The sequence below is a fragment of the Meriones unguiculatus genome, chromosome 20, assembly GCF_030254825.1.
Source record: "Meriones unguiculatus strain TT.TT164.6M chromosome 20, Bangor_MerUng_6.1, whole genome shotgun sequence".
Classification (NCBI taxonomy): Eukaryota; Metazoa; Chordata; class Mammalia; order Rodentia; family Muridae; genus Meriones; species Meriones unguiculatus.
This window is the reverse complement of record NC_083367.1, coordinates 47,421,926-47,441,959: the sequence shown is the minus strand read 5'-3', so window position 1 is coordinate 47,441,959 and position 20,034 is coordinate 47,421,926. Positions and strand designations below refer to the sequence as shown.

General features: G+C 48.9%; 1 protein-coding gene across 1 annotated transcript in view; it reads left to right on the top strand.

Moving 5' to 3' along the window:
• Sobp (sine oculis binding protein homolog) overlaps positions 1-4,479 on the top strand; it is a 147,395-nt gene extending 142,916 nt beyond the window's left edge. The window contains 1 exon segment of the mRNA XM_021644367.2: positions 1-4,479. Coding sequence (XP_021500042.2) covers positions 1-1,194 — 1,194 coding nt within the window. The 3' untranslated portion in view covers positions 1,195-4,479.
• Positions 4,480-20,034: the final 15,555 nt, after the last annotated feature.

The following is a 20,034-nucleotide window of genomic DNA, read 5'->3' as shown; positions in this document are numbered from 1 at the left end:
CCCCCGCCGCCCCCGGGCGCACCCTTGCCCAGCCTTCCCTTCCCTCCAGTCAGCATGATGCCAAACGGCCCGATGCCAGTGCCCCAGATGATGAACTTCGGGCTGCCGTCGCTGGCCCCGCTGGTGCCACCCCCTACGCTGCTTGTGCCGTACCCGGTGATCGTGCCCCTGCCGGTGCCCATCCCCATCCCCATCCCCATCCCCCACGTCAACGACTCCAAGCCCCCCAACGGGTTCTCCAGCAACGGAGAGAGTTTCGTCCCGAGCGCCCCGGGAGACCCGTCGGACAAAGGGGGAGGCAAGGCCGGCGGACGCTCCCTGTCCCCTGGGGACCCCAAGCAGGGCTCGTCCAAGCCAGCCGACTCCCCACCGGGGAGCTCCGGCCAGGCCCTGAGCCTGGCGCCCTCGGAACGCGGCCGCGGGGACGTGGTGGACCTGACCCGGCGCTCCGGGAGCCCCGCGGGCGCGGGGGGCCGGGCCGACCTGGCGGGCCCGCAGGACGGCGTCATCGACCTGACGGTGGGCCACCGGGCCCGGCTGCACAACGTGATCCACCGCGCGCTGCACGCCCACGTCAAGGCCGAGCGCGAGCCGGGCGCCGCCGAGCGCACGGAGCGCAGGACCTGCGGCGGCTGCAGGGACGGCCACGGCAGCCCGCCTGCCGCCGGCGACCCGGGCCCGGGCGCCCCCGCGGGCCCGGAGGCCGCCGCCGCCGCCGCCGCCTGCAACGTCATCGTCAACGGCACCCGCGGGGCCGCCCCGGCCGAGGCCAAGGGCGCCGAGCCCCCGCCCGAGCAGCCGCCGCCGCCGCCGCCGCCGCCGCCGCCCCCGCCCCCGGCCCCTCCCAAGAAGCTGCTGTCCCCCGAGGAGCCCGCCGTGAACGAGCTGGAGTCGGTCAAGGAGAACAACTGCCGCCTGGACGGCGAGGCGACCAAGAAGCTCCTGGGGGAGGAGGCCCTGGTCGGGGGCGACAAGTCGGACCCGAACCTCAATAACCCCGCCGACGAGGACCACGCCTACGCCCTGCGGATGCTGCCCAAGACCGGCTGCGTGATCCAGCCCGTGCCAAAACCCGCGGAGAAGGCTGCCATGGCGCCGTGCGTCATCTCCTCGCCCTTGCTCGGCGCGGGCCCCGAGGACCTGGAGCCGCCGCTCAAACGGAGGTGCCTCCGAATTAGAAACCAGAATAAGTAAAAAAAAAAAAAAGAAAACCAAAAACCAAAAAAAAAAAAAAAAAAAAAAAAACAAAAAAACAAAAAAAAAAAAAAAAAGAAAGAAAAGGTTTGTATGTCCGCCCGGGTCGCCCCTCCTGGGGCCGGTGGCCCTCGCCTTGCTTCTTGGAGGGCAGGGGCCAGCACCGTCCTGTCCCTTACCTGTTCCATCGCGCCCTCCCTGTGGCCGGGTGTCATCCTGGCTGTGTCTTAGAGCGCATCATGCCCCGTTTACAGCCGAGAGGCACTGAGAGCCAAGATCGCTCGAGCCCTTGAACCTGGGTTCAAACCACACGCTCTTTTGTTACACGTCATTTTCCTCTTTGGGGGTCCATACCTAGTTTACCCCCACTGGAAAAGGGGGCGTGGGAAGGAAGGTTCCTTGGGGGATCTTAGCGCTCGCCCACGAGGTCGCAGGGCGGTATTAAAATGCCTGGGGACACCCACAAGCTGGGAAACATCTAGAGCTGGTGGTCTCCTTGGCAGACTGTCATTCTGGCTTGTCAAGAAGACGGTAGCCGTGGGCTGAGATTGAGACTCAGTGGCTGAGCTGGTGAGAATCACTTCTACATGAAGACCTTGATGAAGCGGGAGGGTACACCTCTGATCATATATGATTTCTGAAGCCCACTTAATACCCAGTGAGCCACGGAGGGTGAGTCCAAGGCTTCTCTGAGATGGAGAAGCACACAGGAGCCACTTTCGTGAGTCCTGCCAGTCCCAGGAGAGTAGGCGTCAGTAGCACGCTACCAGGAAGGAAGCTGTGGCTGAGAGATTTTTTACTCTCTCAGAACTGGTCAGTGGGTGGACTGAGTGTCCACCCAAACTCAGAACGGGAGCTTTCCCATCTACCCAAGCGGGCAACAAGCCAAAACTTGGGTCGTTTATTAACTATTTATGGAAAGGGAAAGAGTAATGTGCTTTCCTCCACCTAACCTGACCGCTGCTCCTTCCGGGGTCTGGGGACACACAGAAGAATGTGCTACTGGCCTGCATCAGAGCAGGTGTGGTCCTATGGTGTGGCGGGTAAACCCAGGCAGAAAGGAGACCTGGGGGAGAGGAAGCAGGAAGAGTGTTTTTCACACTGTGTGCAGGCTCTTCTGTGTGTTTTTCACTAGCATTTCTTTGGAGCTAGATCCGTGGAACAATTATTTTCATTCTCTTGGTGGAAGAAACAGGATTGGGGAACTGGTCCAAGATTGCCTAACCTGTGAGCAGAGCTGTGATTCAGATCCAAGTTGTGAGCTCCAGAGCTGTATTTCTGCTCAAGCACTGTAGGAGAATCAGCTAAGAACTTTCTCCATCACTGTATTTTATAAAAATCATCTTATTGCTTTGGGGGAAAGTTTATAAAACACAACAAGACTCTACTTACCAACTTCCTCATTTTTTCATTCTCGTTTCCTAGCCCCAGACACAATCCTAGACCAGCAACCTGTTGCTTCATAGTAGGGATGTGGGCACCTCACTTATCAGCCGGAGGCCTGAGTGGCTGCTTTGAGAATCTTTTCTCGGCCACCGTGGTTTGAGGTCTCCCTTTCTACTGTCGGCTTTGCCAGCAGGAGCATAACACCGGAAGTGAGGTCATCATTGCTTCCCAGTTAGCTCCATGATCTCTTCCTTCTAAAGGCAGGTAGCCTCAGCCTTCCAGCAGGCATCCCAACTGAAAACGCCCCAGATAATTTAATCTGCTTGACAGTGCTTTAAGTGACAGATTAATAATGAGTGACCCTCCCACCCCGAAAAGTTTGCACCTCCAGAAAGCACTGTGAATTGTCACTTACACATACACACACACACACACACACACAAGAATGGGAGGGTGAAAGATCTCGCTGCCGTGACTGTGATAAGAAGTGACCAGGACAGGAAAAGTGATGCTCCCCTAGCAGTACCCGAAGGCCAGAAGATCATTAAAAGCCTAAGCTGTGTGAATGGCTGTTTGGGTGATCTGTGTTTCTGAATGAGCAATCGGGTGAGGGTCTTGTCTGTAGATCATCATCACTAGTAAAAATGTTAGCTCGGAATTCGCCAATTCCAGGAGGTGCTGTGACCAGATTGCCTCTTAGCTCTTGCGATGGGAGAGTCCTTTTTATGGTGGGTCTCCCAAGAAGTTACAGCCCTTTCTGAAAGTCGGAAATGGGTTTTGTGGGCTGCAGAGAGGAGGCAAGGCAAGAGATTGAAGAAGGGGGCCCAGGCCTCCAGTAAGTCAGCACAGCCCCGACGTAGGTCACTGGACCCACCCATGTCACCTCACAGCACAGCCCCCCACCTGCTATAATTCACTCTCTGGCCTCTCTGATTTCCTGGGCACCGGAAGTGTTGTCTTTGCTCTAACCTTCAGGAACTCAGTCTGGTCACATGGTTGGGGAAATTGGAAATAGCATCTATTCACTAAAGAGTGAGTATCTTTTGGGCCCTAAGTAGTAAATACTCCTTTGGCAACAAGTTAAATCCAAAACAAAGGCATTAAAATCACAAACCAAGGAACATGCCTCTGGGGGCTAAGGGCTTGTCTCACAGGCACAAGGATCCCCAACACCCATGTGAAAGTGACATGTCATGGGCATACCTGTAAATCCAGGCTCTGGGAGTCAAAGACAGTGTCCTTGTGTAGGCCTTACCAGACACCCAGCATAGCTAAGTCAACTGCCTCACCTTTTCCATACCGCACTGTGGTTTTAAAAAATACATTCCAAAATTGGCAAGCCAGCTACACTTGTCTTCAGAGAACTCTTTCTAACACCTTTGTTAGCTCTTTGCAAATTGCAGCTTCCCTGTCCCATTTTGGAATTATTCTGTTCCTGCTTTTCTGACTTTATTCATTCTTGTTTGTTCATATGGCTACAAATGATTCTGATGGGCAGATGTTTCTCCCATATGCAGAACTGATTAAGTTTAGCTGAAGATGTTTAAAAGGTTGTAAACTCCCTTTAATCTTCAATGTTTAAAGCTCAGAATACACCAGTCCTGCTGCTTCAGTAGCAAAAAAAAAAAAAAAAAAAAAAAAAAAAAAAATCCCCAAATAATAAGGAAAACAATGTATAAACACCATCCAAACTATTCTCTCCACAAAGAATTCCATTTATAAATGGAATAGTCTCTTCCTTGCCAATGCCTGGAAGCTTTGTGGGTCACTGTTTGGATTCAAACGTTTTCCAAATTCCTGCAGTTTACACTTATTTGTGGTACATTGAGGAGTTTAGAGCAACCGTGCGTAAGATATTCAAAGAAAACATTCCCACTCCTCAGCTTTCCAGGGAAATGACATATTTTTAAACAAAATAATCAGTGAGGAAAAAAAAAAAGGGAAGAGAAGGACTGACCCCTTTGCCCCCATTCTCTAGGTCCTCCTGGAGCAGCAGAGCCGTCCAGCTCCCATGATTCTCCAGTCTCTTACATGTTTCTAGAACTGTGGAGTTGGTACTTCCTTCGAGGTCCCAATACCACCCTGCTCCTCCATGCTCAGCAGCAGAGGCTCCACTTTGCATTCGGAGAAAGCTGGAGGAGGTTCACAGAATTTGGGCTTCTTGGAGCTTAGTCCGGTCATATTGCCCCAAGCCCCAAGCCACCGTTTCAAAGCCTCAGGTTGGCTTCCCTGGGGAAGCCAAAAAGGAGGTGATGAGGTAGTCACTGCCAGTTTTGTTTCTCACACTGAAAAACCCGAGAGAACAGCCTATCTGGGAGGAAGTAGGAGAGAAAGTCAAAATGATACCATGCGTTTTCGCTGTTAAAGAACAGAAAAATAGCAAACAGAGCGAGGAGAGGAAATCGGTACAAGCGGGGATCCCTTGTTTCCTAGACCAGACCGGAGCTGTTTATGCGGAAGTGCTTAATGATTAGAAAGATTCACTGGTGACGATCCCCGAATGAAGTGCAGGCCTCTCGGCATGCACCTGCCTGCAGAGTTCTAGGTGGAAGTTCTACCGAGAGCCGCCAGGAACCAGTGAGCACGTAGGAGAGGTCTGGCTGGGATCCCTCCAGCCTTCTGAAAGAAACGGTGGCAAAAGGAGGCTCAGAATTGCTTCCTCCAGTGAACTCCAGCTGCAGACATCCTGAGTACCTGGAGCTTTGAAGAGGGAGGAGCTTAATGTGCGACTTTTAGATACTATGCCTGTGAGTGAGGTTCGGATGAGAGGGGGGATGAGGTGTGTGACCAGGTGTTTAGCGCTTTGGGGTTGACACAAGAGAAGCATTTGGCGCAAACCTTACAAGAAGGACCCAGTCCATCCTGTGAGTGCAGTGCTCCCCAGGTCTTCTGGCCCTCCCCAAAGCTGGTCTCCTTGCTCCTGTCTGGTCCCTAAACAGCCTTCAGCACCTACTCGTGGAGGCGTCCTTTAGGGAAGGTGAGTCCGCAGATGGGGATCCAGAAAAAGCAAGCTGGTGACCTCTGAAGGATTATCTTGCGCTGCCAGTAAGCAATAACTGGAACCGGAGTTTCTCTTGTTGCTCTGAGGAGGCTGCATTAACTATCCGGTTAAAAGTGAGAATTTGTCTTTGGCAGTTTTTTTTTTTTGCCATGGGCCTAATGTCCTCAAGCCACAGTTGCCTAACGCCTTGAAATACTTCAGCGGCAACATACTAGAAGTTAAAGCTGCCGTACCCAGGGAAGGCCTGTGGTGACGGAAGAGAAGTGAAATAGGAAAAGATCCATGGTAGAGATTGCCTCAGCACCCGAGACTTCCAGAATTTATGCAGTAATGGGAGCCGATTGCCCAAGGGAACGTGGTGCCGAGGCCAAGGGAGCGGGCTGGCTGCAGTCACAAACGTGGGCCGATGGGAGAAACCGCCGTGGGGAGGAGCGTGGAGGGAAGATCTCGGGGTGCGGTCCACTTTCCCGGAGTGAAGGGGGGCGAGGCGTGGAAAGCAGGAAGCATTTGCCCCTCTATTAACAAGCAAGCCTCTGTCCAGAAGGGACCCAGAAACAGACGCCATGACAGGATGTGTTGGCACATCGGTCCCCTGTCACACTGAAAGCGGCTGCCTGTGGCTCGAGATTCATTCACTCCCACCTACTTCCACGCAGGTGAGCCTCGTGAAGAGGCAGAGCTGTCTAAGGGACCCGATCCCATGCCACTGAGGAACACTTAGCGCCTCCACACCAGCACCCTCGCGTTTCCAGACTGCCCTGCTCAGAGACGTTGCGCCGAAGGGACGGGAAGGCTGTTCCGTTTTCCTTCGCCAGGTCCCGTACAGAACTCTTTGCCTCCTTCAGCTGCCGTGTCAGTGGCGGATGGGTGCTGAGTGACGGTTATGTGTGTGTAAATTATTGTAAGGCCTCCCAGAGGCGTAAGGCCAATTCCTTCAGACACACAGAGAGAAACAGTTCCGTAGAGGCTGTGCTTCATGGGCCAATCAGACGGCAGCTCTAAATACTAAGCAAGTGGCATTCTTCTTCAAATTTGTGGGTCTCCATAGCACTGATGTGAAGAAGAAAAAAAAGAAAAAAAAAAAAGCATGAACGCAGAATGGAGAACGCATGGCCAACAACAGGGTGGAAACAAAGACGTTTTAGCCTTTTTAAAGAAATCATCTTTATGTGTAAAGATGTCTTGCCTGCCTGTGTGTGTGTCTGCGCACCATATGTGTGCAAGTGCCCATGAAATGCCAGAAGGCATTGAATCCCCCGGGACTGGAGTCACAGGGGGTCGTGAGCTGCCATCTGAGTGCTGGGAACTGAACCCCTCTGGAGGAGCAGCCGGTGCTCTGAACCATGGAGTCGCCTCTGCGGCCCCAACACAGATGATTTTAAGGATCATTTAGAAAGCGCTATTTAAAATGATTAGAACAAAAAAAATCAACCTCTAAACAGACCTTGCGATGGATAGCTGGCGCTTTTCAAATAGTTCCTGAGTGTCCGCCTAACTTCTCCCAGCACCCGAGCGCGCAGCCCTGCAGGGGGAGGGAAGCCCCAGAACAGAACATGCCCTGCAGCCTTGAGTCAGGGCTGTAACAGATCCAGACTTGGCTGTACCCACTCTCGTGTCCCCGTTGTCCTTGCAAACCTCCAATAGCAAGCCGTGTTTCGCTTTGGGCGAACGCTGGCGTTTAAAGAATCAAAGGCGGAAGCTCACTTTGGAGCTCATTTGGTAAGAGTCGGGCCTAATCTCCAAGAGACACAATTAAAAAGCCTGTGGGTCTCTCCTTTTCGAAGCTCACCTCCCCCAGTCAAAAATTTTCCCGTCTTGTCTTGAGAATGAACGGCGTTCCCAGCTAGCACGGGCGTCACTTTGTCATGATCGCCGCCTCGCAGCTGCCTTGCTCTCCAGAGTGGTTCTGAAATGTCTTAAGCTTGAGACAACCCATGATAACAAACTCTCCAGAAGCAAAGTGGCTAAGCTGCATTCGGCAAGAGAACGGCAACCCTGTATTTTAGCCTTCCTTTCCTGCTTTACAAATGCAGGCTGCAACGGGATCATTTTCTAAAGGAATCTATACACACATGCTTTAAAACTCGTGCAAATTGGGTGTTGTATGAACACGAATGAGCAGGTTTGAGTTTCCCTGCAAGGTTCTGCATGCCATCAACAAGCCTTTTTGATATTTTAAACCCATATTTAGAGTAATTTCGAGATATTTGGAGCACATGTGGTTAAATGTAAAACTTTGTCGTTACGATTTGTCAGCTGCTTATACTTTAAATATTTATAAGCCATTTTTAAGTACTTGATCCGAAAGCCATCTCCCATAGAATACTGTAATTGAGTGGTGTCCAAGCACCATTATGGAAGATTTGGGGATAGTTTTAGCATGCAGGCACATTCTTTTTGCTTTTCTGGTTTTAATTCAAATGCCATTTTTAGTGGATTCAGCTTTTTTTTTCTTTATGTGTTAAAACTCCTAAATAGGATTGGTTGTCTTCTATTATAAAGAGAATCCCCCAGCTCTCAAAAGGTAAAGTGTTCTAACTTGAACCAAGTTGAGTCCCTCTTCTCCTGTGAGTGGTTCTGAGTTCACATTAGAAGGCCAGACCTCAAACCGTGTCCATTGGAGCCTGGAGCATCAGAATCTTTCTCCGAACTGTTTCAGGGGCAACTTGTTGGTAGACAGGATGGATTCTTTGCTTTTGCCTCCAGTCAAGTTGGAAGGTGAGACGTTGTGGTCTTTGTCAGCAGGAGCCTGTTTGGGCAGTTAGGAAAAAGAGGAAGGGGAGAATGCCTTCCAAACTCACAATCCGCTTAAGCTTCAGAGGTCATAAATCGCAGACTGATCATATGCCTTGGGGGCTCACACTCTTTTATGGCTAGCAAAATACAACCTTCTGGTAAGGATGGAGGGGAAAGGGGGCTTAGGAAGCTCATAAACCTGCCGGGACATCTATTAGCACTTACCAAACAGGGTTTTCATGAGCTAAGTGTAAATGAGTCAGAAACATATAGATAGAATTTCTTTTAAAATACACATGGGTTTAAAAATTAAAGCCAAAGTGCTTGGCAAAGTAAGGTTTGGTTTTAGCCAAACCCCAAATGTTCAAAAAAAAAAAAATAGTTCTAGAGTTTGCCAAACCAAAAATACACCCAGGTCCCTCCATTTCTCCCATTTGATATGATGACATCACAAACATGGGGCTTAATGGCTATTTTGCTATCCTCCAAGGTTCAAGCAATGTGAATCTCAAAAGCTGATTTAAAAAAAAAAAAAAAAGCTTTGAAAAACTTGAGTGGAAAAGCCTTATGACCTGGCATGTAAAGACAAGGGCTGCTGGTTCATGGTCTCATCCTGGCTCTGACAGCACTCCTCACCTGTGGGCGCACACTTCTGTGTTTGTGTACACGTGTGTGCTATCTTCCGTAAAAACAGTAACCTTTTGTTTGGTCTTTCAAGATAGGAGCTTATGAATTCCAAACTGTCCTCAAACGCTGGACATAAACTTCTAGTCCCCTGCCTCTACCCCCCAAGTGCTGGGATTATGGAGGTGCACCATGCCCAGTTTATATGGCCTTCATGCCTGCTGGGCAAGTATCTGAGCAGCCTCTCCAGCCCCCAGAAGTAAAAACTTTAAACGTCTTTGATATTTATAGACCCTTGTTTTGTACTTAATGTATATATTACAATCCATAAAGCCTAATTAACAGTTATACCTTTTAAAAAAAGAGATGGAGGATTTCTGTTTGCTTATTCATTGTTCTGAGACAATTTTCATTTATCCATAGGGTAAAAACACCCATTTCCTACCAGCAATATCTAATTCTTCTTGTGGTTATTCTACTTATAAAACATGGCGGGAGATAGATAGAGAAATAAATGAAAATGGGGGGTGGAAAATTTTGGGATGGGGCCCTTATTTAGGAAGAGTTATAAGTCAAGAGATAGCCAGGGCCACTTTTATCAAGGTACTGTGTAGAGCATTCAAGCCACCATGTTACACAAATATGGGCCTCATGGAAGAAGAGGCTGGGGCCAAGTTCCTGCTGCTGTACTAACGGCCTGGCTGGGGATAGAGTGGGTCTTATGGAGCAACTCAATGAGGAGGGTGTCCTGATGGTGCTGTTTAAAGCATATGAATTCAGTTAGCTTCTCAACCCAAGAAGAGACGAGGACCAGTGGGCAGGGCTGGAGGCCTGAAGGAGGCTGCCAGATGTCAAGGCACAGGTGCTTCCTGCTGCCCTTGGCCGGAGCAAAGGGCTGGACCACAGAGGCTGCAGGGGAGTGAGGAGAAGAGTGAGATGGGGAAAAGGAAGTGGTAGGATTGATTCTGGATGTGGGAGTGCTTATAATCACTGTGACCCGGAGCCGAGGGTGTGGCGGCGAGATCTGCACTTGAGGAAAATGACCGTTCGTAGACGGAAAGGAAGGGAGGAATCCCGGTGACAGGCTAATTGCCAGCAGTGGACATTATCACTAGAGGGTGCGAAGCGTTGGCAGCCATGTCTGTGTCTTAAGTATGTGAAGCCATCAGAGCAGGGCAGTAGAGAACCTTCTTTGTCTCAGGTAGGTCTAAGGTGACTTCATGGCTTAGGTGGAAGCTAATCCCCCAGCCAACAGGCATTCCGTGGTCAGGAGAGGGTGTGCTGGCAGGCCCTAGGTTGGCACATGGAAACAGAAGTTCTGCTTCCCATGCCACCCCAGCAGGCAGCAATGAGCCTTCAGGGACACTCAGTGATGCCCAGCCTTCCATCCTTGTTTGGAAAAGCAGTAGAAAGGCTCCAGGGAGCAGGGCAAGGTGGAGCTGTTAGCTCTCAGACACCTGCAGACATTTTCTTGAAAATTCAATCAGATCCTCCTGGGTCATGTGGTTCAGGAGTTTGGTCATCTGTCAGACTCTTATATCTATTTTCACCTCACCGGCTAAACTCTCTAAATGTGGTAAATTAAGTAGACTTATCAGTTAAAAGTCACTTATCAGTTGTGATGATTTGGGCAAGTTTTACAGTGTCCCTGGGCCTGCATTTTTTTGTCAGTAAATAAGTGTAACAATTAATGATAGTCATGTATGTTCACCAAGCAGTTTCTATAGCAATGCTCTGTGTGCTTCATAGGGGTAACAACATTGTATGTATGCTATTTTAAAACCCATTTTCTCGGTAGAGAGACTGAGCCACACAGAAGTAAAGACTTTTACACAGAATTACATTCAATTTTATATAAATAATAGACAGTGCTGGGGCTTGTCTTCTGAGACATGTATATAAAAGAGAAGTGATGACCTCAACCCAAAGAGACATTAAAGCCAATGAGCTCCCTGGCTCAGGGCACATGCTTATTAGCAAAACTGCCCCTGGGCACTGCAGCCCAGAACTTCTACCATTGTGTGTATTCTGAAACCCGGATGTTTCTGTGTTGTTCAGCTCAGAAGTTAGAGGAGCCGTGCAAGAAAGCTCCATCTGATTCCCCAAACCACCGGAGTAGAGGCTGAGACGAGAAGGTGAAGGTCACTTAGAACCTGAGTCCTCGTCTTTCTTGCCTTCCAGGACACCAGATCCCATCAGAGCTGCTTACGTTACATGCCCTGGGCCAAGACCAGGGTCACATTTGCCACCCCCTGCATGACAGTCTCATATGAGCAGCTTATTTCAGAGAGGAATTAGGCATGAATGCACATCTGGGCCGCAGGGTCGCCAGGCCGCTAAGAAGCAGCCATTGACCATGGGCCCTGTCCTTGCTGGTTAAAGGGGAATCGGGCTTCCTGCTCTTGCTTTTTATAGTGCCATTCTCACTAATCTGAAGCTTTCTCCCTCTCTGCTACCGGTAGTAACGAACAAGTAAGGTATGAGGAAAGCTGCCTTTCTAAACCTTACCTAAAGTCTTAAAATCTGCCATGAGTCCTCAGGCCAGGGGGTCCCGTCTTTGTCACCTAGAACGCCTAGACTCAGATAACAGAGAGAGAGAGAGAGAGAGCAAGCTCAGCCTCTCCTCAGCCACCATCCGGCTTTTTTGTCCAAGGCAGAATTTTGGCAACGGCTTTTCAAGATCGTGTGGTGGAAATCAGGGGAGCCACTCGGTTTGGACCTAGCACATGTAGCCAGGACACAGCACCATCTGCTCAGATGTCACAGAGGGTGCCGAAAGAAGGGTCATCAGCTGCTCGTGAGCACTGAGTGGGACTTAAATGAAAACATGCTTTGCAAATAATTTATTAAATTTTATTTTATAGGTGCATAGGTGTGAGGGTGTCAGAGCCCCTGGAACTGGAGTTACAGACAGTTGTGAGCTCCCTCATGGGTGCTGGGAATTGAACCTGTGTCCTCTGGAAGAGCAGCCAGTGCTCTTAACCAGCCTCAAAGCACACTTTTTTTTTTCTCTTATCAGAGACCATTTAAGAGTCCTTGTTTGCCAAAGCAAAGGAGCTAAATAGTGCATATCTCTAGGACTCATGCATGCCAACTCAGACGTCATGAGTCGCTGGTCTGTGAGTGAGTCACCACTTCTCACTGGTCTAGGTATAAAAGCAAGGAAATGAAGGTAGACTAAGGGGAGCACTCCCTGGGATTGGGGTGAAGGTTGTGGACTTTGGGGTTCTGAAAGCTGGTAACCTCAAGCAGGTCATTTTTCTTAACTTTCCTGGCAAATTGACACCGTGTGTGCTAGGAGCTTTGTTCTCTGTGAAGCAGGTGCCTAAATGACCTAAGGCCAAAATACACTTGTTTTCAACTTGGTGTGGTGTTGTACACCTGTAATCTGGGGGGTGGAGGCAGGAGGCTACAAAGCAAGTCTGAGGCCAGCCTGGGCTACGTGAGACTTTCTGAAAAGCAAGACTTTAGAGAGATAGGTAGGTAGGTAGGTAGATAGATAGACAGATAGATAGATGATGGATGGATGGATGGATGGATGGATGGATGGATGGATGGATGCAGTATACTTGGTTTAAAAAGCAAATATACAACGTTAGTATTAGCTTATCAGAGCCCCAGGGTGAGTGATGAAGTTCCAATCCAGAAGCCTTATAGGCCCCTGTGTACCCTCTTCTTCCAGTCGTATGCCCTCTAAGAGAAGGTCTGTTCTTCAATTATTTCCATTTAGTGAGATATGAGAAAAGAGATGCCATCCATTTCCGAGATTAAAAATGCCCAGCCCGGCAAAAGGCCATTTTAAAACTCCCCACACAGCAATGTTTGACATGGGAAGTTACAAAGCCTGGTCAGGATGTACAGCACTGCCCTGGGCTGTGGGGAGGGGAAGTAAGGGACCCTTATCTGGCATCAAGCTCAGAGTTTATCAGCGGCTGCAGGCGGCTCTGTTCATTGACCACGGGGCTCTACCCCTGTGAGTGTCCCAGAATAGCCGCTGCTACCTGAGAGCAGCCTGTCCTCAGGGACTCTCTATTGTCCCAGATAAACAGCGAAGCCCTCGCCAGCACGTAATGGCTGTATTTAACTCTGATAAGTGATGGGCAGCAGTGCTCAAGTGAGTGGATCTCTGCTAGGGCCAGAATAATTGGGCAAAGGCAAGCCGACTTGGCAATGGGCATTTCTTGCCTTATCACAGAGTCGATGCCATGCAGCTTTGGAGGCGTGGGGACAAATATGATGGACAGCAGGGAGCTTGTTTTATAAATGACCAAGACAGGACGCACCAACCAGATGGATTATGCAAATTGTGAAGGTATTTAAGAAAGGAAAGAAAAGTAAAAATTTGGACAAAAGGCTAGATTTAAAGAGTCATGCTTCTGGCCAAACATGGTGTCTCACATCACAGAAAGGTTAGCCTGGGGGATTAAAATGGGACCTTGTTTTGGTTTGGTTTTTGTTTGTGTGTTCCCCCAGGTTCACACTTACTTTTGGGAGCAGTTGTCCGGAAACTTTCTAAAAGGCCACAGCATGCATCTTGGGTTGTAAATCAAAGAGGTAAAAGCAAGAATGGTCGTGTTTTGAGAGTATCAGCATCAAAAAGAATTGACCAGTGTCAAGGCTCAGTTTTATCCTCAGCTCTTTAGAAAAATGTATGTGACAAAGGAAGATGGGTAATTAAATCACATTTTCTGTTTCCCCCGTGAACTTACCAGGTGGACAGAGTATCTCTCGGCCTTTGTAGTGTGCAAGTGTCGTTCCGTGAGAGTCTGTTTCACTCTTCTGAGTAGAAGGGGAGGCATGTCTGGAATTTGAAGACAGCTGGTCACCCATAACCCATGGAGACCATGCATGGTGGCACTAGACTTATGGGAAATGCACAGAACAAGATTTGGGTTCAGAGAGTCCAGAGAACATGGATGAGTTATCCTGCCATGGGAGTGTGTGTATATATGTTTGCATGTCCATAGAGCAAAGGAGATTCTAAAACTCTGGACTTAAAGACCCAGAAGGGGCATTTTCCTTATGTAGTGACAACAGATTAATACCCAGTTGCTCAAGTTGCAAGACTATATATTTGGTGTTGACCTTTGTCAGAGGTCCCCGATCAGCCTGAGGGTGGCAAGCGATGTAATAGAGTACCACCCAGGCTTCCCTCATCAAGCCTTGGGGAAGGGCAAGAGCACACAGACAGCCTGCATAGGCATGCCAGACCGCCTCTCCTGTTTCTTGTAATACTCTCCTCTCTCTCTGCACACAATGACGTTTGGACACTGGGGACAGTTTCTCCATGGGGTCCGGGTATATGGCAAAGCTCCTTAGCCTCCTGATGTGACCGCTTTCTAAATATCCAAGGCTGCTTCTCTCCTGCTGTAGAAGTCTCCATATGTTACCTACCAGTGAAAACCAGGAGAGTGGAGCCCATGCTTACTCGCTTGCCACTAACACTGGGCTTGCTGCCTGTGTCACCAACAAGGGGGCTGCCTTAAAGCAGCCCAAGAGGCTTACGTTGATACCACCCCCACCTCAAGAGTCACCAGCAGAAAGAGACTGCCGCCCTCCGGCCTTCGGGATGTCCCAGGTGCACAAGTGTGCCAAGAAAGGAGAGGGAGGGCACGCATGGTCCCCTTCTCACTCTCTTAAAATAAGCCGTGTGTAAGCAGGCTTGCAGAGCAGCAGGCCTGGGGCTGCAAAAAATAGAACACCACACAGCTGCACCCTTTGGAACTTGGGGGGAAAACACATATTATTTACCAGACAATAATAGATACCAGAGAATAATAATGATTATTATAGTGTTTGGGATGGCAAATGCTGTACTTAAAGCTCCAGAATGGCTCTCATTATAAGCCCGATTTCCCAGTCTCTTATGAAAGCCTAGACATTTTCTCCACATAGGCTGACGCTGGGCATATTTGGTCTTTGTCCAAAGGTGATTTGGATACAAAGACACTTAGTTGAGAGATATTCCTTCTTTTCTTTTTTTTCCTTCTCTTTTCTGGGTTGTGATTGCATTAAAGCAAAATGCTGTATATATCGTAGAACAAACAGTCGAAACAATTGAAAATGGTGGTGTTTCCCAGTCACTGAAAGGAAATGTTAAAAACCCCTCTTCTTCTTCTTCTTCTTCTTCTTCTTCTTCTTCTTCTTCTTCTTCTTCTTCTTCTTCTTCTTCTTCTTCTTCTTTTCTCCTTTTAAAAGAAAAAGTTTGGACTCCCTGCTCCCGTCCCCACCCTGCCCCCTGCCTATCACCTCCTAACTCCAAGATGTGGTCACTCTTGGTCCCAGGCCCAGAGGTGGGGAGTCCATCTCCACAGCAGCCTCGAGGCTGTGCTCGGCAGAGCAAAGGAAGTGTCCCCGGGAGGACTGACCCCCTGTCTTCTAACCCACATGTCATTGCTCAACTCCTTTGCAATCTCCTGTGATGTGCCGCATTTCCTGATGGTTTTGGTTTTGGGTCTCATCCTCCAGATAGAAAGGAGAGCTGGGGGATGCGAACTCTGTATTCAGAGGTAAACATCCCGATATCCAAACCTGCCTGTGCTAAATGAAAAGATTTCCATGGCCTTGTAATTCCACCCCTGGTTGCATATTTGTGGCCTTTTGCATTTTCACTTTGGTTATTTAATATACATATTAAATGCACACAGATCTGTTGATTTAATATGATTTGGGGAACTCAGGCATTTCCTGCTGAGCACACTGAGAATTTCAAACCTTGTTTTTGGCTGATGGTTATTATGGCTGCCATTAACACCCGGATTTGGAAAAGCGGGGTTCAAAGCACAAGCTTCATCAGAATTTTCCGGGTAGGAGGCTGACCCCCTTGCCATCATGCTAAAACATGGTTCAAACACCCTGAGCTGGTTTCCAGGGCTCCACAACCTCCATTTTCCCTTCTATACAGCAGAATTATCCCTTCAACCCCTAAATCGTATTGCCTCTCTGAAATTATTTTCTCATTATTCTAAGAATAATCTCAAAGGTTATAAAGATGTTTATGAGTCTTATGATACCGTTTCGCATTTGCCAAATTTTACCCTTTTATGTTCCTGACAACCCCATTTATTGGTGGAGGGACTCCTTGGGGACAGAGTGGAAGACAGCTACTTGAGTAAATCGTGTTGAACACTGTTGATCAGCCAGATGGCTGATGGCTGAGGTAGAGAAGAGTTAGGTAGCCCAGGCCAGAGCCCTCAGGAATGTCACAGTTTTCAGGGCAGACTTCTAATTGGCTGCTTCCTGGGAGTGCCTGACTCTTTAAGAGGCTGTGCTTCAGCTGAAGGGCCTGGTAGCAATCCACAGAACCCCATAAGGATGGAGAGATGAAGCCTAGGTATGTGGTGAACATGGGGAACTAGTTTGAAAGTTTGGTTTGGTCCCTCTGCCCAGGCCCACCATGTATGGGTGGTTTGTTCCCACCATCTTGTGTTCTGTGTTATTTGGATGTAAAGGACTGTTGGTGGCTTAGCCTTGACAGGTAAAATCCACAGATGGGGGCAGCTATTTCTCCCAGCTTAGTTGCCTGGGTGGGAACTCCTGAAGGTGTGTGTGTGTGTGTGTGTGTGTGTGTGTGTGTGTGTGTCCGACCAATAAGACTTTATTTACCATTTGTGACTCTCTGAGACCTCAGTCCTCAAACACCAGAGTTCATATGTGAAGGGCAGCAATGAGGTCTGGAGAACTGGATCCCTCTAGGACCTACCTCACCAGGCTTTGGAGTGACCCTGCCTGCCTCAAAAGACCTCCTGCTGGTTAATCAAGTAGGCTGAAAGTTGCTGTTTGCAAAGGGTGCTGTGGTCTTTGGGGAGGGCGTGGTCCATCATGCTCATTATGGTTTTCCAAAGAGAGCTCGGGTTTCAGTTCCTCGAACAAAGCTGGCAGGGCCTATCCCGAGCAGACTGAAGGAAGCGCTCTAAAACCATGCTGCTGAGGCCATAGCTCTGGGACTCTTACTTAGGGCGAGCTGGCCCTGGCAGCTGCAGCTCTCTCTCACTTCTGACCCAGCTCTCTGCAGCTAGACAGGGTGGGATGAGGTGGGTGCACGGGTAGAGATTTGGTCTAGCGTATTCTCATGGCTCCTTCTCATCTTTTCCCAGGAACACTCGCTCCCAGGGTACCTTGCACGGAGAGAGGGCGTGGAGCAAACCATGTCATGCCATCCAATGACACCAGCTGGTCAGCTCACCACCTCCCTCTGGCTAAAACTCAAGCAAATAACAGAGCTTCCTGTCATTACACTTATTGGAGGAAGCAACCCTCCCTGGTGGCCTCTAGGCCAGAGAAGCCAGCTCGTCTTGGACCCACCAAGCCTGGGCCCTGCATTCCTGCTCCTTCCATCTCCACATCTCCCCAGAGGAACTTAGGGATTTTGCTGGTTTAAAAACAAACAAACAAACAAACAAACAAACAAACAAAAGGCAAAACAAAAACACCAACACACCACAAGGACCAATGGAGGTATTCTCCTCGCCTCATCTTCAAGGCTCTACGGCTGAGGCCAGAAGATGATAGGGACTGGAAAATAAGAACCTTTTTAAAAATCTTTTTAAGAACTGCTGTGGTTTGCTGCTACGATAAGAATTGTGATTTGCTTTTATGGTTTAGGAACAGAACTGTTCACGTTTTTTGGTGGGAAGGAGGGGTGGTGCTGGAGCCTAGTGCTTCAGATTCATCTCTGCCCAGCCCACGATGCACTTTTAAACGAAGAGGTAGAATATTTTATTGGCTAATATACTTTTCATGTTATTTTTTACAAAGGCCACCTTTATCCTTTTTGATGCCATATTTTCAGTGTTACACTTTTATGGCTTTTAATTTTCGATCTGCCAGATGTAAGAAGCAGCATGGATAGTTTATACTGTGGTTTTACAGAGACCGAATGCCAAGAGAACTCGGTAAATGTTTATTCTTCTCAGCTTTCTCTTGAAATGCCCCTAAATAGCGCCCCATTTGGGAACAGAGCGAGAGTGTTGAACTGAAGACCAAAATGCCCTCGAGGTGTAATATAATCCGAGGGGGGGGGATATTTGCTGGGCGTCAGGAAAGACTCGGATGAAATTTCAACCCTGATGGTTTTCCGTGGTCCAGGAAGCCAGTGAGACAATCTCTCTCTGCTGCAGAGCCCTTTCATGATAATTAGAAAGGTATGGACGAACCAATGAAAACAAGAAGGAAAGTGAGAAAGATCGCCCGGGATTCTGTTTCACTGTTTGCTTTCTCCTGTCATGGTTAAGAGAAATGTGCAATTCGATCCTCGATCAGTGGGTGGAGGATAACAGGGTAGATTTACTTGTGTGCACTTGTACATTTGTAGCTGCGAGTCCAGAAGTCCTCTTGAACATGTGTACGGCACTGAGGCGGTGAGACGGCCGTGGAGTGCCCCAGTCTGATGAGTACAGAAAAAGGAAAGAAAAGAAAAAAAAATCAAAAAAAGAAAGAGAAGAAAACTTAAAAAAAAAAAATCAAATCAAATCACCTTGTGATTCAGTGTATCTGTTTACTAGCTCAAATAAAAGCAATTGTTCCCTCTGGAGGGGTCCAGGCACCCCGCCCTCCAGGCCTCGGAGCCTCAGCACGAGGGTGGCAGTGTGGTGGGAGGGGAGGGCAGGAGGGGCTGGGGTCGGCGGCGGCAGCACTGGGGCCACGGTTGCAGATGCGTGTACATACTGTATTTCTATATACGCCTTTGTACAGTCAGGTCAAGCTACTGTTTTACAGGCGCTCCTTTATTTATTAGAGCCGTGGGAGCTTGGTGGGGGACACACCTGGCGAGCAAGCTCGCTTTTTAAACATGAAGTTGGGGGGTGGGGAGGGTGGGAGGGGAGGAGGGAGGGGGGGTGGGAGGGAATGCTCATAAGCCCAGGGAGAGATTTATAAAAGGGAACGAAGAAAACAAGACAAAACAAACAAACAAACAAACAAACAAACAAAACTTCCAATGACAAATTAGAGCAGCCAACGACCCAACACCAAACCCTCCCCATGAGGGAAGCTGCAGCCCGCCCCCCTCCCGGGTCCCTTTTCTCTGCCTTGTCAGATTCATCGGACAAAATAAATCCCTAAGAAACAACAACAGTATGCTTACATGTTCTTCTTTGGCTTTCCTCATTCTTACGACCATTACTGGGTTTTTTGTTTTGTTTTGTTTTGCCTTATTACAGAAAGTGCGTATTCTAGTCCCCTCATCCCTGGAGACAGTTAAAATGATGTGAGTTTTCAAAGATTATGAGGTATGGGGCCACATAGCCACGCAGAAGCCACTGTGGATCAAGCATGCCTTCGGCCCGTGGTCCACACTGCCATTTTGGGGCCAGCTATCCAACTAGGACCATTGTCGACAGCGTGGTGGGGAGCAAGCAAACCCTAAGACATGGCTCATCATCTCTGAGAGTCAGGTGACATCGGTCGGCCACAAGCACTTGCCGAGGGTCCACTCCCTCCATACCCCATCCCTCCCCACTTGACCTCACCTCACCCCTCTTGCTCTCTGGGCTCACTGAGGCTCTGCACAGATGAAATGGGTTCCCCCTGAAAACACGCTGAGTTGAACATCGGAAATTCTTAAGGTGAAATGTGCACCCGTTGTGGTCCTAATCAATGTAAACCAAATCCAACCCTCAGTTTCCATGCGCGAAAACAAAAGAAAACCGCAAACTTAGAAAAGCGAAGGGGTGACCAGGGTCCCACAGCTACCTGATTTAGCAGGTCAGAAAACAGATGTTCATTAAAATATTAGACATCTCGGACTGATCTTCCAAGTGGCCAGCTTGTGGAGTCTGGAGGCCTGGTTTCTTTCTCTTCCGGTGCATGCAGAACTCTTGCAGGCTTCAGGTGAAGGTTACACTGATGGAAGTGACTCCGTGTGAACTCTACAGTGGCAGGCCTAGTGAGGACAGAGACAAGCCAGACTCGGGGCACCTTGTGTGGCTGTCTGGGTCAAAGTCCGAGATAGCATTAGTCATCTAGACTTGGCCGTAGAGATAGGCATCCAGGGTATTGATCTTGCTTTTGTCTGTCATCCAAGATCATCAAGCAAACATTTTGACCCTCCTGGAAACAAAAGGTACCTTTGTTCCTACAGGAAAAAAAAAAGA